Raw genomic sequence first — 16,558 nt, 5'->3', positions numbered from 1 at the left:
CAACAAGTGAGTTACGGATGGAGCCATCGCCGGAGGAGCCGCTCCACGGTGCAGCCGAGGAGCAGGTAGGGCCCAAGTGAGCGCCGAGTGTGGTGGGCTCGGCTCGGCCAGTCAGTTCTCGCCGGGCCGGGCGGCAGCAGGGCCGGCACAGAGCTCCCAACCCGGGTAAAACGCGAGGGCTCCCGGCGCAGCCCGACAGAAGGATGAAAAGCAGCGCCCACCCGGTGTCAGAGCGCGATTGTCCCAGCGGGGACAGCGCCGGCCCCGCCCGCGGCCCGAGCCCCCGCCCCGCCGGCGGGGCGGGAGAGGCGCGGGGCGGCCCCTGCGCGGAAATGGCGGCGGCGCGAGGTGAGGCGGCGGGAGCTCTTGGCGGGGAGGGAAATCCGGCCCTGCTCCGGCGCAGCGGCTCCTCTGCTTGCCCGCGGCGGGTTCGGGTGCTCGAGGGCGGCCGGCGGAGCTCGAGCACGGCCTCCTGCCCGCGCTCGCTCGCAGGGCACGGAAAGGCCCCGCGGCGCAGGGAGCGCGGGCCGCACCGGGGAGCGGGGGCCCCTTGTCCGTGCAGCCCGAGCGGGTCCCTCTGCGGTGGCGCCGCCGAGGCGCGGCCTACCCGCTCTCGGCCTCCTGCCCGCGGCTGTCCCCGTAACCCGTGTGTCCCTTCACAGGACCGGCCGCCTTGATGTGCATCCCGCGTGGAAGCCCCCGCCGGGCCGGGGCCGGTGAAGAGCCGCCCCCGCCCGCGACGCTGTGCCCGGGACGCAGGTAAGCGCTGCCCGCCCGCCCGCACATGGCCAGGGCAGTAGCTGGGGCAGCGTGGGCCATCCTGCCCCTGGTTTTGTGATGTAGACCGAGACCCTGCTTTTGGCTGCCTCTGCCTTTCTGTTGCTGTTTAAGCCGCAGGTTTCCCTCTGCAGAAACCCACTTTTATTCAGAGCCAGCTGTGGGATGCGCACCCTTTTGGCAGAGCGTGCAGCCCCTTGCAGCCATTTTACATGCAGTTCGGGTCTCAATATTGCTTGTATCAGAGCAAGTAAAGCTTAAAAGTAAGCTGGCCTGGACAACTGAGTCCCAGTGGCAACTGAGCACGGCAGCATAACCTCAATGAAGAGAAAATTCAACAAAAAGGCAGCATTGTGTGTTGGGCTGGCCCAGGACTGTGCAGTGGAGTCCAGGTGCTGAGGTGAACAGGAAGCAGGGCCTCACCTTTGCATGGTCCCTGGCAGATTTGCTGTGCACTGCTAGTGAGTAATATCAGTTCCTGTCGGGAAACAGAGGTGGGCAGTTAAAAAGATTCAGCAGAGTTTGAGGACAGGAACAAGGGAATTGCCCTCCTAGCTGAATGGTTAGGCTCTGCGGTCTCCTTTAGGAGGGTGCAGTCAACTCCTGAGACTTTCCCAGAGTTTTTTATGGGGATTCATCTGGAGGACTAAGAAAGTGGAGCCAGTGGCATTATATTGACTCCACTGATACTATCCTCCTAAATTAAATGGTGGAAGAACAAGGCCTGCCTGTGAGATAAAGTCAGGGCCTACTTCATCTACCTACAAAGTTTTAATAGCAGTGAGAGGGATCAGGTTAAAAGTCATGTGTTTCTGTAGAAAATGGTGGGGATCTTTGGTTTGAATCAAACACACTAAAGCATGTTTCAGGACTGTTGTGTTTTCTCTTGTATTTTTGCTTTTGAAGTTGTCTCGTGTGTTTTTGCTCATAGGCCCATGGGTCCCTTTGTTCCCGGCTCCAGCACTGGGTGAGGAGGGACACTGGACTTGCCTAAGGATTATGGTAACCAATTTGAAAACTCTGTCTTCAGCCTTAGATGGTTGGTGTAAACTCCGAGAACTGGTGCAGCCTTGGGAAAGGGCTTCACATGATGCCCTCCAGTGGCAACAACATGTACAGGTATTTGAAATCACAGAGAATAGAAGGGAATTGGAAAAAGTGGTTCTTTTAGCCCACTCTGAAGGGGTTTGGGCAGCCCTGGCAAAGTCCCCAGTTAGCTGCTGGGTGAGGCATGGTTGGGGGTATTCTGGCCTTTAGCAGTCTCTGCTGTTTCAAGCTCTGCAAGGATGCATGGATCACTTCTGCACATCAGGGCAGCCTGTGGGGTTCAGCTGGCCAATACCAGAGCTTTAGGCATGAGCTCGTGTCCTTCTTAGAGGATGAATTCTGCTCTCTGCCAGTAAATGCACATAGTAACAAGGACCAGGAAGAAAAATATTACGAAAATAACCACAAAAAATGCATCTTGCAGCACGTAACGTCAGAGACAAGGGCAACTGATTTTTAATTGACTGTTGCCCTTCTGTATGATCTAGTTCAGCCAGAGTTCTGTAGACAGGCTAGAGATAACTGATTTTGCCTCATCTGAGATACCTTTCAATGTGGAGAAATAGCTCTCGGATTGACAGCTCAACACAGCTCTCCCAAGTTGAGTGATATAGCCAGGATTCCAGACACACTTGGTGTTATCCTGCTCCAGGGCACCGTGCTGGACCTGTTAATGCCCTTTGGCTTCAGTAGGAAACTCGCCTTTCACTGTAAAATACAGCTTCCAGTTCTGTGCAGGGTTTGGCCCTCACTCACAGGCTTAGAGATGTCTTGCTCTTCTGATGGGCTTACACAGAGAGATGGGGTTGATGTGAATTTCCAACTTGGCTGTCGTGCTGGTCTGATCAACTGTAGTGGAAGTGGTGGTCTCTCTATAAAGGATTTATATAGAGGTTGTTCACAGCAAGAGCTGGTTTGAAAAAATTCAAGTTGTCCAAGTTTCCTTTGCTGCTTAAATATTTAAGGGATTCCTGAGGAAGGAGAAGCTTTTATTAAACAGAAATATGCAAATTCATTTCCCTTACTGTTTTTAACCTAGTAGCCAATTATTGCTTATTTGTTCTTTTTTCAGATAGTTCTGTTGCTGCCTTAGCTGTCCTGTACCATGCCTGGTAGTGACCACTGGAGTCATTCTGCTGAGCAGGCTAGTCAGCCGTCAGGCCTGCGTTCTCCAACAGATTCATCGAGCTGGGAACATAATAGAACTGTTTGGTACTTGTAGAGTCCCACTGCAAGGGTGTCCTTGCACAGTCCTGCCAGAGGGTTGGGAAATCCTGGGGATTCCCAGTTCATTTCACCAGTTGGAAAGTATGTTGGATTGGGTTATAGGTGAAAGACTAATCCTGGTGCCAGGATACAGCTGTGGTTTAAACACTTGAGGTGAAAGCTGGTTGTAGGGAGCAGAATGGTGGGTTCACTGGCAGCCTTTGTGTCTTAAAGGCTTTATTGGGAGGTTCAAACATCCTCACACCTCTACTCGGATACCTGCGTTTTACACTCTTTCAGGTATCTACTTGAAAAGAAGAGTGGGGCTCTCAATTTCTGGCAGATACAGGTAAAACATGTTCCAGTGGGTGGAATTTGGACACAGAATCAAGGTGTACATTTTTTAGCAAAGAACAGTGCTTTCTCTCGACTTCATTCCCCAGCACAGGAGCTGCTTTCTCTGGTATAGCTGTGCCAGGATCACCGGGGTGCATGGCCACCTCCTGCCCTCTGCACTGGCAGTGGTTGCTGGCTGAGTTACCTGTTTGTGGTGAACACAGGTTCCTTTGCTCACTGCCAGACATAGCAACTGAAAGTCTCTGGCCCGCTTAGAGGGGGTCTCACAGGGTGACCCAAACAACCCTTTCTGCCCTGGAAATGGCTGAATTCTGGGTAGGCTAAGAAATGAGACTGAACTTGCATAGCTCAGTGTTGCTAAACCCATCTTTTGAGGCTTGCAAAATAAATAGAAATCCAAGAGCAGATGGTCCTAATCACTGCTGTAGTGAGGTATTCTAGTCCTGGTTTTATGGTTTCTGAAGGCCTGAAGCTATTTGGGAAAGAACAGACAAGCTTTTGATACACAGTTCTATGTCAAATCTCTTTAGTTTTGCCAGCAGCATTTATTTGTAGAGACCCTGTATATTGAAGAGGCCCCTGCCTGTTCCTGGCTATCCCCTAGAATGGAAACTTGAATCAGTGAATTTTGTAATGAACATGCAATAAATCTGTGGAAAAGCTTCTCTGTTAATGACTCTTCATTGAGCTCAGGTAGTTTTGACATACACAGATGAGGCTGTTTAGAGCTGTCTTGATCATCTGGTGTCTGGAAATGAAGCCTAAACAAGGACATCTCAACTGAGTGCTGGGCCAGAGTGCTTCCAGCCCCATGGATACCCAAAGCTTCAAGGGCACAGCACTGGGGTGAGAATTCTTCAGTGCTCAGGGGGGGAACAGATCTGTGAGGGTGGAGGGAGGTTACACCCAAGTGGAGATGAGCATAGCTAAAAAGAAACAGATAAAAATGATGCTTTTGGTTTCTCTTTAAGGGTAGTGGAGCACTGCAAAAAGCCTGCCTGTTTTTTTGTTTTTTTTCCCTGGATGAATGAATGAGAAACATGGGCATTCTGTAAAAGTGTCTTATATTTGAGACTGTAGTGCATGCTTGGGTATTTCAGAAAGCCTCACTGGGTATGTAGGCGCTAACAGTTCACACACAGGGGAGGCGTATTTGATTATCTCGTGTCACAGGCTTCATGTAGCAACAAGAAAACTTGATTGTGAGATCAGCTTCATGGTTGGAGTGTTTTCAGCTCTAGCAGCTGTACACTGTTCATGCCTTTTGCTATTTTTGTTTTTCTTTGAATGTTTGGCTCTTCAGCAGCCTCAGGAGTAGAATTAATGATTACTCTGGAACTGGGAAGTTCCCTGGGCATCAGATGGGTATTGGGGTCACCTAAGTGATCACGCAAATGATCCAGCTACCACTGCTGCATGATGACAGTGTCACCTCTGAGAAGGATGGTATCTATTTCTAAGTGGAGAATTCTGAGATCTGGTGGATCTTGTGACCATAGTGGCTTTCTGCTAAGATCCTTCCTAAGAGGATGTAACTCGTAAGGGCTCAGGCCTGGCAGTTGATCTGGGTCAGGTTGCTTTGCTCTTCTTGGGAAACAGCTGGTTTACAGGGAGTGTGATGGAGCAGTTGATGCTGAAAGAGGGCAGATGTAGGTGTGGTAGTGGCAGAACACAGGTTATAGGAGGGCAGTCCACGGAGGCGTTGTAATTCCAGTACGTATCCGTAAGATACCAGGTGTTTCCAAAGCAAAGCAGGGGTGGACATAATGCTGGAAGCGTGAGTTGAATGTATAAAGGTGCTGGGCAATATCTGCATTGAAAAATGACAGTCTGCAGTTCTCGTAGTCCAGCAGGATGCCAATCCTTGTAGGAGGAATAGTAATTCTGATGTCTGGTGTCATCCCGCTGTGCAGGAACTCGTACTTGTGCCTGTAGGCAAGAAACACAAAAGACCTGAGGGCACCCTGAACTACTCTCAAAGGGAAGCACACAGATGTGTTCCAGGATATACTTCCCAATTCACAGTCCTGTCCCTCCTGCATGCCCAGTCCCATCCACACTGCTGAGCAGTGGCTGTGTTTGCCAAGGGGAGGTGTCCCTGTGCTTCCACACAGCCGTATCCCACAGCTCTTGCACCTGCCTGTCTAAGCTTGTTTCAGATCCCAGTCTGGCTGTGAATGGACAAGGTCAGAGCACAAGATGGAACTTTCTGGGCTTTTTCTATGCCTCAGAGGACAGCATGGGTGTCCTATAAATCAAAGGGTGCACTCTTGCCCCTAGGTTTAGCTTGAATTTGTCCCTTTCTCCATGAAGGAGCTGTGCTCTTTTAGGCCAGTTGGGTTTGCCCCAGAAAGACCATTGATTGTCATCTCCTAAGACTTGCCCCTGGGAAGCTGTGGGCCCTGGCATGGAGGGGGTGGTGAGGTGACTCAATCTTGTCCTTCCAGGCACTTCCATGCTGCCCACTTGCTCCCTAAGGGCCTGTGGTGCTGAGCCCTCTTTCCTGCTGGTGTTACAGAACTGCTCACGCCCACCTTCACAGCAGCAGCAAGGGACTGTAGTCCCTGGGGCAGAGGCTGCCTGATGCACAGCATGGTCAAGCATCCTCCAGGCTGTTGGACATCGTTTGTCAAACCCCACTGTCTAAATTATGGTTTTGGCTGCTTTTTCCTACAGGACCTCCCTGCTCAGCCTGTGTTCATGGGGAAATTTCAGTCTTTATGTTCATTTACTACAGTGATTGTGATTCCTGTACTGTGGATTATTGGAGCCCAGGAGGGTGCTCTGCATGTAAACAGCTTTGTCATGAGGGTAGCCCTCCCCATGTAGTCACTAAGTGATGCTGAGGTCCCCTAACAGTTACTCAAACAGCTAGTTTAACTCAAACAGTTACTCAAACTCTCTAGTGTGGCATGCTGCAAACAAAAAGATGTATGAGACGTGCCTTTCTGAGCAGAAATGAGATTTATTCAGCTGAATGAGTTATCTGGCATTTTCTAAGGGCCACTCATTCACTACCCACCTCTTCCACCCACATTGCTCAAACCTGAGACAATTTCCCTGTAGAAGTGGGTACAAGCTGAGCAATGGCCCAGCTTCCTTTTCTCTCTGGAGTCCGTGCTTATTGCTCCAGAAGAATGACAACAAACCTCAAGTACCTCTTTGCTCAAAGTAGCAAGGAAATCCAATTAGCCTGCCTGCAGTGTATCATTAGCTGTGGTGGGTTTGGCATTCCTCATTAGAAGCAGCATTTCCTGCTGCGTGGAAGGCAGATGCTGGCACTGCTGAGGACTGGCTGTGCAGCTGCTGCCCTGCTGGGCAGCCCAGAGCAGCGGGTGCTGGGGAGGAGTGAGGGCTCCAGCCAACTGAGTGCATCTAAAACCTCCCTGTACCGGCAGGCAGAGGACAGGCAGATTTGGGCCCTTGCTATTCCATCCTTGCCATTTGCTGAGTGCAGGGTGCTGTCCCATCTCCCTATTCAGGGGGACCCAGCAGCACCCTGGCACCTCTGGCTGGCTGAGCACTGAGCCATCCAGGCAGGCAGTAGGCAATGCTCAGGCATGCCTGCGGATGGGACTGTTTTCTTGCTCCTGGATGCTTCACAGGGTGCCCAGATCACTCATGAGAGTCAAAGGAAATGATGCTAATGTAATAGTGTCCAGCAGTGCAACTGAGGCATGAGGGGAACTGGCATTTCTGCAGACAGGTATGACCTACTTCCATAGATAGAAGAGATCAAAACCAGTTGGGTACAACTGGGTTTAGCCAGATACAGAGTTTCTGGGTAACTTGGGTTACCTCTGTCTTCCCACTGGGGTTTTGGTAGCCTTTACAGCTAAATTGTGTAACTCCGATTTTATTCAGATTTGTCCCTGAGACTGCCTGTTTCAATGTGAGAATGTCATTAAGCAGGAGGATTTACTTAAACGTTCCAGAATCCTTCCAAGACCAGTTGACAGTGCCACTGATCGAATGTCAGAGGCCTCTCGTTAAGTGTTTGGTCTGGGCTGATATGAAATCTCTCCTGCTCTGCCTGCAGATGTACATGTGGGAGGTGTTCCTGTAGGAGACCTGCAGCCTCCACAGCCTTACCTTGATGGTGTGATGATATGCCTCATGCACCAGGATGAGTTGTTTGCCCCCAGGTGACCATGTCTTGGAGTGTTCTCAAAAGCCACACCAGTTCTGTACTCTGTATCTTCCTCAACTTCCACCTCCCAGTAATGCTTTCCTGGAAATGGGATCAGACTGCCCAGGATTGCAATACATCTGTGGGAGACAGACAGGAATATGTGCTTTGGCAGGGCCTCTCTAGTGCTCTTTATAATGTTTAGGTATGTATATACCTGGACATTACAGATCAATAAGTGAGAGCCACTTTTGCTGTCTCCTTGGCAGTGCAGTGTGGATTTTTGACTACAGCAAATTCCCCATGTTGAGGAACTGACAAACAACCTGCAGGTTTCTTTGTGGCACTTGTCTTGTTTTTACCTGTGGGTAGCTTTGTATAAATGAGTGCCCTGGGCACTTTCAGAATAGCATCCTGTAATGACTGGGTCTTCTAGGAAAGCTATTACTTGCTAGAAAAGAGAGTGTTATGGTGAACCCCAGTATAGCAGGGGAAAAAGTCTACATATCTTGTATTTTCTTCCCAAACAGCCCAGGGCTTTAAATGTCACTCACCATTTAGGGACTGAGCACTGTAACAGCATGAAATTCCTGGGGCAGCTGGGGGGAGGAGACCTTCCTACACTGTATTTGAAGAGATCAGGAAGAATTGAATGAGGTAGGAGAACTTGGAATATGCTGGGTACCTGGGCCATGAAAAGTTTTTAACAGTGGACTGTGGCTCCTAGCATGTATGATAGGAACCATGTAGAAGATAACTCTTTTAAAAGATGTGTAGGAAAGACAATGTACCACAGAGAGACCCTTCAGATTGATTTACTGGTACAGTCTTGGAGTCAAAGGAAATGGGTGCTTGGAAGATGCAAGTCTGCAAAAGCATAAGTTCTGAACCCAGGAAGTTGGGCAAAATAACCCATGGTAAAAGCTTCCAAAACACCCTAACTTGACTTAAGAGGACAATATGAATCCTGTAAGACTACACCTCAGCTTTTTCTCCGGAAAAGTACATGGTGTGTTAGCTGTTGTTGTCACAGGGGACAGCAAGTTTGAAACACACACAACCAATATGTTACTGTTACAGGGTCTAAAGTTTTTAAGTTACAAAGGCAAAGGATGTTGCTGGCAGACACAGCTCTGGAGCCTCTAGGTAATGCTGAAAAAGAGCTGCATTCAGCATTTAGAGGGCCTGGTGTGTAAGGATGGGTACATGCAGCATGATAGCATTGCTCTGCCACTGCAGCAGCAGTTGCTTAAAGCAAGTGTACAGTTCACTGCAAGTGCACATAGATGTCTTGGGAATAGCTTAAAGGCTGCTGAAATCAGGACTTGTGGAGATTGTGCTGCTACAGCTTGAGAAGGAAAAGGAATGATGCAAAATGGATGGGTAAAAATCTGTGAACAAAAATGACCATAGTAATGAGAGCTGTATCTTAGCATGAAAGAGACTTCTGAAAGTTCACAGTGGTACCAAAACCTCAGCCTTAGAATGAGATAAGTGCCAGCTCTGGCTGTTTCCGTGAAACATAAAAGCACTCTGTGGAAGTGAGATGAAATCCCATTCAAGCTTATCATGATGACTTTAATGAAGAGAATGATCGTTTTCCCGACTCTTTTCTACTGAGCTCTCTAGTAACATTGCGTTTCCATGGAGGAACTAAGTTGTGGACTTCTGTTATCCTGTGTCTGCAGATGCCTGTCCTAGTTATGTGCTGTTTCTGTGGTTTTGACTGGTAGCATGCATTTTGGCAAGCTTAGTCTCTCACTTCAATGGCAAAGGGCCTAATTCTTTTTTGAAAGTAAAATCTGTCAGTCCAAATAGTATCAGTTATGTCTTTCAGCAAGAGTTAAGTTTTCAGATCCCTCTCCTTTCCTTAGCATTTTTTTGGGGGCATTTAAAAAATTTAGCTCAATGTGCCAAACATGTAAGCAGGTTTGTATGTAATTGTGGCTATTGCATCTGTAATCCTCTTTAAGAATTTGCATTAACTTCCAAGTGGTGCTTAAGTTCCAAAGAGCAGCTAGAGAGAGAGATTTCAGCTCACAAAATTAATAAGAGCTGCTGAAAGCCCCATTAGACATTTCCTGGCATCTGTTAAAAAACCCAAACTGAAGTGCTTCAGTATACCTTGTAAAGCTGTTATCATAGACGGGCAGATCACACTCTGGGTTTTCCAGTTCATCGCATGAAATTGTAAATCCATCATCTAGGATTGCCAGTAAAGGATGGGCTGTGTCCTCATTAAGGTAGAAGCAGGTGCCTGCAAGAGAAAATGCCTGAGGATAACTCCAGAAACTTCTTATAGCATCAGGATTTACAGCAAGGGTGTGGTGAAATGTTTTTTTGGATCTCCAAAAAGATTTACCAGTGCTCTGGAGGAATCTGTGGCTGACACTGAGAGGACAAGATTGTCTATTTGAAATTTTTTCTAATAATTGATGTTTTACATCTTAACAATGTTTAGTTTCAGCCTTATGAAAAGCAGGGGGCTTAACCTGGTTTTGAACCCTACCAGGGCTCAAAGCAGCGGGCATTGCACAGGAAGTGGCTATTCAAAGATGGGATGGACTGTCTGGTTTCAAGTGATTTTCCTCAGAGCTGAAGTGATCTGGTTTTAATCATTGAAAGGAGAAAGGGGGCTTAAAGGCCTCTCCATGGCTTCACTCTTCCATATAAATGCAGGGCAAAGTTTGAAGATAAGGGATCCCTTGTCAGATCAGCCCTCAGAGAGGTAAGTCCAGCCCAGGGTAGAAGTGCCTCTGCCTTTCCTCCTGCGGAGACTTCCCAAAGCCGGCCTGACACTGCGCTTGGATGAGCAGCCACGTCCATCACAGCTGCTGTTTGTGGTTGGTGCTTGTGTATCCACCCCAGAAAGGACCAAAGGTCATTCACAGTGTTGGAGGAGGGTTCTTGCAGTTGACAGATCAATTTGCATCAGCTGTTTGCATAATGTAGACTCGACTCGGAGATGATAAATCTCCCCATGCTAATCCCAAATGAAATCATTATAATCAAACTGCAAGTTACTTCAATGCAAATACAATACAAACAATGGCAGGGCAATTACAGGCATGTGCTGCTGAAAACAAACACATGCTGTGCAAACAGAATGGGCAATTTCAAATATTGAGTTTGATTTAAGCAGTTGGAATGCACACAAATGATGGTAACATAATGACAGTCTACCTCTCTAGGGATTTGAGGATGAGGATTTCTTTTCTGTGGTGTCACTGATGTGTAGCAGACAGGGGTTTTAGGTAACCTTTCAGTTAATGGCTGTGTGGTCAGCTTGCTGAATAAATGCAATTTGCAAATCTCTCACAGAAGGTAAGAGCAAGGTGTGAATACATCTGAGTGATGTGGGAGGTTTGAGACAAACTAGTGAAGTTGCAGTGTCATTTCAGCATTGATGAAGGTGAAAACAGGTGTGTGCCTCTAAGTCATCAAAATGAGCTTTAATTAGATGTTTGGAAGGGGAAAGGGCTTCCAACTTCCCTTTGGGGTGGGTTAATCCTTGTGCAGTGTGGCACTGGGAGCAGCTGTTAATGCTGTGTCAGTTGCCAAAAGCAAAGCTTCCAGCTGAAAGCTGGACTGCCTTTTTCCTGATAAATAAAAAGAACCACCCCTTGGAGCTTCCCCAGTCAAGCTGGAGATGTTCTAATGAATACAGAGGAAGATTTTTGCATACCCAAATGACTCTGGAAAGTGCTGTCTCAGCCATACTTTCCAACAGTAGCATCATTACAAGGAAATCTCTGAGGTAAAGTAAAATCACACTACAACTTTCCTCATTGGTGTGTCAGTACTTGGCAAGCTAGCAATATCTGGGGGCGTTGGATTGATACTGTCTTTTAAAATGTTTAGAAATTAGTAACTTTCAAGTATCAAATGTACTGGACAGAAATATTTTTTAAATTACAGAGCTAAAGCAATGCACTTACTGTTACAAAAAGTTGGGTTTTTTATTCCTCAAAGGTTACCAGGTGTGTCTAATTAGATGTAAGAGATTAAAACCTGATCCAGAGGCTATTGAAACCAGCAGGAATCTTTCTGTTGAGATAATAAATGCAACAATAAGCTGCTGGAGTTGTTCTGAGCTGTACAGTACCTGTGGTGTGTATCAGGACAGGTTCACTTCTTTCACTGGAGCCACCTAGGTTTTGGGCTCTAACACAGATGTGATACCTTTGTGTTGGTTGGAGGTGAATTAGGACTTCACAGTTAGGAATCCCAACAATAGATCTACAGAAAATAAATCCATGGAAAATTATAGGGTAGAAAACAAAGGTAGGCCTTTGAGATTATTTTTCTGAACAACAAAGAAGAAATTATATGATCAGGTTCTTTTGTAACCCATCAGCACTCTACCTTGTACAGTAACAGGGCCAAGAGACCTGCAAGTCTGTGACAGGTGCAGGTGCTTCTGCTCTATTCCCATACCAGTGCTCATTCCCATATAGTAATTTTTTATTAACATTTATACAATTAATTTTACTAAGAGGAACGTTTATACAGGTAAATTCACAAAAGGGTCATGGGACTCAAAAAACCAGTAACTCACTCAGTAACAGTATCATCGTTTGGTTCATCTGTCAGCTTGTACAGTTCAACCGTGTAGGAATCGACAGGGTTAATGTCTCCAGATTCCCAGCACACCAGTGCTGCATTTTCACAGCTTCGGATCTTTTTGCTCTTTATGATAGGTGGTGAAGGAGCTAAAAGGTAGGCAAAAGAACAATTCTAAGTTGTTGCTTGAAGATGTTTGCAACAAACATGCTTTGAAGACATAAAAAAAATAGAACGAAGTTGTTTACTAATACTATATAGTTAAAGAAACCTGCTTCCCAATGGACAACAAACAGCAGGCAGGGCAATTAACAATAGCATTTAAATACTTAATTTGGACTATAAATGTCCCAAGAGAATTACACAGAGTAGTAACATAGAGAATAATTACACAACAGTTTTCTTTCTATCATTAGTTTTATCTTTGTCATAAAGACGCATCTCTTTTCTGCTCTAAGATGTCAAACACATCTGGAACCAGTACTTGAAGGTCTTACTCTGGCTTGCTCCATCTGATGTCAGGATTTCACACAATGTGTTTGACTGAACTGCTGTTACAAAGGACAGCATAGTATGGGAATCCACAAAATACCTATAGGCCAATAAAAGGAGAGCTGACATCCATCTGACAGAACTGGGAGACTTGAGCCTTACTGGCAGGTGGTCTGCATCCTTGCATTTAAAGAAATTATTTTGTCTTTCTGATTCTCTTTCTTCAACTCTAAAGCAGGGACAACTGGCCTGATAGGCTGTCCAAGTAAAAGCAGGGAATTCCCATGCAATCAGTAGGCTTACATCAGAAGAAACAAAGTATTTCTGGCATAAAAAGTATTACTGGCATAAAATTCAGAGATGACTGTGAATTTCACTAGGAAGGTCCCATAGTCGTATGAATAAAATATTTTTACCTGTCACATAAACTGCTCTTTCACTTGGTGGACTGATACCAGAGGCATTTAAAGCACTGACCCAAAATTCATACTGTGTATTCGGCAACAGATTAGTAATGGTGCAGTATGTTTCTCTGACTTTTAGGGTATGCTCTGAAACGAAAACAACAAAGCATTTACAGTGCTTTTTTACACAGTTACCCACTCTTCCCCAAAGCTGCCTCAAATAGTGGACTTGAGGCATGTTGTTTTGTGTGCTGAGTTCAAGAGAGCTCCTTGTGTTCCACACTCTTTGATTAGCTGTCAGGCAGTTTCAGCATGCCTTCCTCTAAAGAGGCATAAATCAGATAACACATCAGCTTCTGAAGAAGCTACATCACTCAGAACCCAAAATTCAGAAAGAAAGATCACCCATCTGTCACTAATTTTTTTTTTCCAAAAAGACCCTGCATGTTCCTACTGCAGGGATACTGCTCAGCTCATCCTAGCAGAGGGACAAGAGCTGAAGCTATTTTACTACCCATTTCTCATTCTTCATCTTAGAAAATTTGCATAGTTTATGCTTTTCTTTCTGAACTAACCAGCTTCCACCTCTACTGGCTTCCACTTTTGCAGTTCTGCAAGAATCTTATTAGCAAAAGCAGCTTTGTCACAAGAGTGGGACATTTTAGGATGGTTCTGTGGTTCTTTTTTTAATTTTTTGTGCATGTGCATCATAGGGAGTTACAGCCTATTATTAGCACTGAGATAAACTGTAAAATCACTAAGGGGATTTCAGTGGGTGTGCCAATAATATGATGATTTGGTCTCTAAAAATACTGTGCTTTGCACTGGATGCAGCACATGTGTGCTTAATTCAGTGCCCACCCTCCAGGAAAGGAAATGCTACTGCTGAGACCCGACTCCATCCATTGTCCCCTTCCCATTTCTGCTATCCCTGCTGCTGCCCTGTCCTGTCTTTGCTGCTGTGATGGGTCCTGCTGCAGCCAGCAGCATGGCAGACCGGGCAGGGGAAGAGGGACAAAGCCAGAAGGAAATGTGGTGGCAGATATGACAGTTTTGGTGACAAAGAGAGGGCACAGAAAGTGCACTGGTTGCCACATTAAGTCCAGAAGTACTTTGGAGCCAGCTGGTTTTGCCCCCTTGAGTCCAGGCCTCCTTACCTGCCCGCTCATCACCGTGCCTCTCGTTGCTCACTGGTTTATAGCACAGTTGATATCCCTCCACAGTGTCATCTGAGAAGAGGCCCCAGCAAACTCTCAGTGAGGTGCCAGTTGCTGCATTTGGAGCCTGGGGATTGATCACAGGGGCACAAGGAGCTGCAGAGGGGAAAACAGGTCAGTTTTTGAATGTATAAGCCTGGTGTATTGTCCTTCTCCTCTCACAAAGGTGTTTGCACAAAGCCTTGGCACTGAATGGGGTCGTATTCCTCCCACATGGAGAAAAGTCAGGAGCTGATTCCATAAACAGTTGCAGATAATAATCAGGTTACTGGTGTGTGAGAACTAGTCTTGCTCCAAATTAAAATGAAAACAACAAAATAAATAAGCCTCAGCCTACCCCTTCTCTGTAAACTCGACCTCCCCTGCTCTGGGGGCTGGGATTCACCAGTGAGCAACATCTGCCAAGCCTGCACTGCTGTGACCCCCCCGGGGGCTTGGAGCCTCTGGAGGGGATGGGGGAAGAGCTGTACAACAGGGGGTCAGCAGCACAAGCAAACAAGTGACAAATGCTGTTTTACTTTAAAGAAAACACAGTATTTGTGCATAAAAACTGCTCTTTCTGACCATTTGTGATGCCCCAGAAAAGATTTTAATTTTTTTTTTTCAGTTATTAGAACTTAAATTAAAACTGTGTTTTGTTCTGTTTCCTGTTAATAGGAAAAAAAATTGCTGAATAGCAGAGGAACAAGGCACTGAAATCTGGTTATCAAGAGAAGCTGTGCAGGTTATTTAAAGCAGTCTGGTGTTCCTCTCTTTCTTTCAAGCAACTACAAGGTAAGACACATTATCACCAACTAAGCATGCCTGACCCCTCAATAGAAAGGGGTAATCTTTGTCAGTCTTCTAGGAAATCATCCAGCAAAAGCAGGGAAGGCCAAACTTAGCAGTTCTGGTAATTTTATACTGAAAACAAATGAAAAAAATAATATCCAAAAATATCTGCCACTGTCTCTGTAAATAGATGCAAACAAAAAACAACCCTAGAATGAAAACTAGGGAGAAGGTAATCCTGCATTTGCTGTTCTCCTTTAAAAGAAGTAATAGATTTCTGTTTAACACATATCCTTAATTAAATGTAAATAGGTCTGAAATAATGATCAGATAGGAAGAGTACCTGGAATAGCATTAATGGAGTTCATGAGTTGTTCAACTTCAGAGAAATCTATGACCCGCTCTTCAAAGTCTGGCAGTGTTGAAAGCTCTAAATTCACTTCTTGCTTTAAGAATTCTTCCAGCCTGTAGTTGCAGGGAAAAAAAAATATATTTCTAATTGGAAGTACCATAGTGTTGGAGATACCTATTTGTAAGAGAAAAAGAACAGCACACTGCAAATTAACATGTATTTCATTAAAATTTTGTTTTCATAGTTGTACAAAGCTCAGGCCCCCATGCCTGTTGCTTGGAGATACGTTGGATCAGTGCTCCAAGATGCCAAAGAGAGCTGGATGCTGATGGGACTGAGGGACCTCCTTTGTGTGCCCCCTCATGAGTGAGCTGGCTGCTGCATACTGCACTCCCACTGAGCAGGGGAGTGAGATCTCCCCAACCTCTCTGTGCAAGGTAATCTATTAGCTCCATAATTTTCATTATTTTGAATTTACAACACCTACTAATTCAGGACCTTGTGGCTCTAGGTGTCGTAAATTTGAAAAAAAGGGGTATCTTTTCTCTGTGTTTTCATTAACAATTATAGTCAATTAAAAGAGGTGGGTTTTTTGCAATTAGTTTAGTGTGCCTTAAGACTTCTTCCAACTGCTCCAAAATCTTTCAGTATTTGTTTTGAGTTCCCACAGCTTGACTTTCTACTCTGCTGTATTGATGCATAAATAAGCCTGTTACTAATCTATTTAGAGAGCTCAGTTTTAGTCCCATTTGTATCCAGAGCATTTCTTTCGAGATCTTTAGCAATCCTGTTTCTCAGTCAGTGAAATTAGTTCCTTATGACTAAGATGAAAACAGTGATTTAACAGAGGCTCTAACTCTCCTTTTGGGTTTCCTGAAATTGGATATGAACTAGTTTTTACTGTTATACTTCTTAGAGCAACTTTTCCTGATGCAGCTTAAAACACAAATGCTAAATATTTCAATAGCTCTAGTGGCCTAGACAACATTTGTGTGCCTGAACAAAGTCCAGAACATGCAGGTATCTCCAATAACCAGTCCATTTAACAGGAAAAAAGGTGACACAAAATCCCAGACTGTGATACTACCTGTCAACCATGGTTACTGCTGCCTGTAGAAAAAGAGAGAGAGAGAGTGTTAAAGATGGAAAAGTCCAGAGTCAGACTACATCACGCTGTTGACCTGTCTTACATAAATTGCCCCAAATGCAGCCTTTGGAGTAACATGATTGGCTGCCACCCAGA

The 16,558-nt window shown here is 45.7% G+C and overlaps 1 protein-coding gene across 1 annotated transcript in view; it reads right to left on the bottom strand.

The window, feature by feature from the left end:
* Nucleotides 1–3,896: 3,896 nt before the first annotated feature.
* The window catches only part of FSD2 (fibronectin type III and SPRY domain containing 2), a 17,868-nt gene continuing 5,206 nt past the window's right edge, over nt 3,897–16,558 (bottom strand). Inside the window, exons 4-12 of the mRNA XM_017804956.1 lie at nt 16,403–16,435; nt 15,307–15,428; nt 14,133–14,288; nt 12,988–13,122; nt 12,075–12,228; nt 11,622–11,755; nt 9,641–9,773; nt 7,480–7,656; nt 3,897–5,316 (exon numbers count right to left, since the gene is read on the bottom strand). Of these exons, the coding sequence (XP_017660445.1) occupies nt 5,064–5,316; nt 7,480–7,656; nt 9,641–9,773; nt 11,622–11,755; nt 12,075–12,228; nt 12,988–13,122; nt 14,133–14,288; nt 15,307–15,428; nt 16,403–16,435 (1,297 nt within the window). The 3' untranslated portion in view covers nt 3,897–5,063. The remainder of the gene's footprint in view (nt 5,317–7,479; nt 7,657–9,640; nt 9,774–11,621; nt 11,756–12,074; nt 12,229–12,987; nt 13,123–14,132; nt 14,289–15,306; nt 15,429–16,402; nt 16,436–16,558) is intronic.

Source organism: Lepidothrix coronata, unplaced genomic scaffold (assembly GCF_001604755.1).
Source record: "Lepidothrix coronata isolate B3197 unplaced genomic scaffold, Lepidothrix_coronata-1.0 Scaffold11, whole genome shotgun sequence".
Lineage (NCBI taxonomy): Eukaryota > Metazoa > Chordata > Aves > Passeriformes > Pipridae > Lepidothrix > Lepidothrix coronata.
The sequence above is the reverse complement of the archived record's forward strand: the minus strand, read 5'-3'. Positions and strand labels throughout refer to the sequence as shown.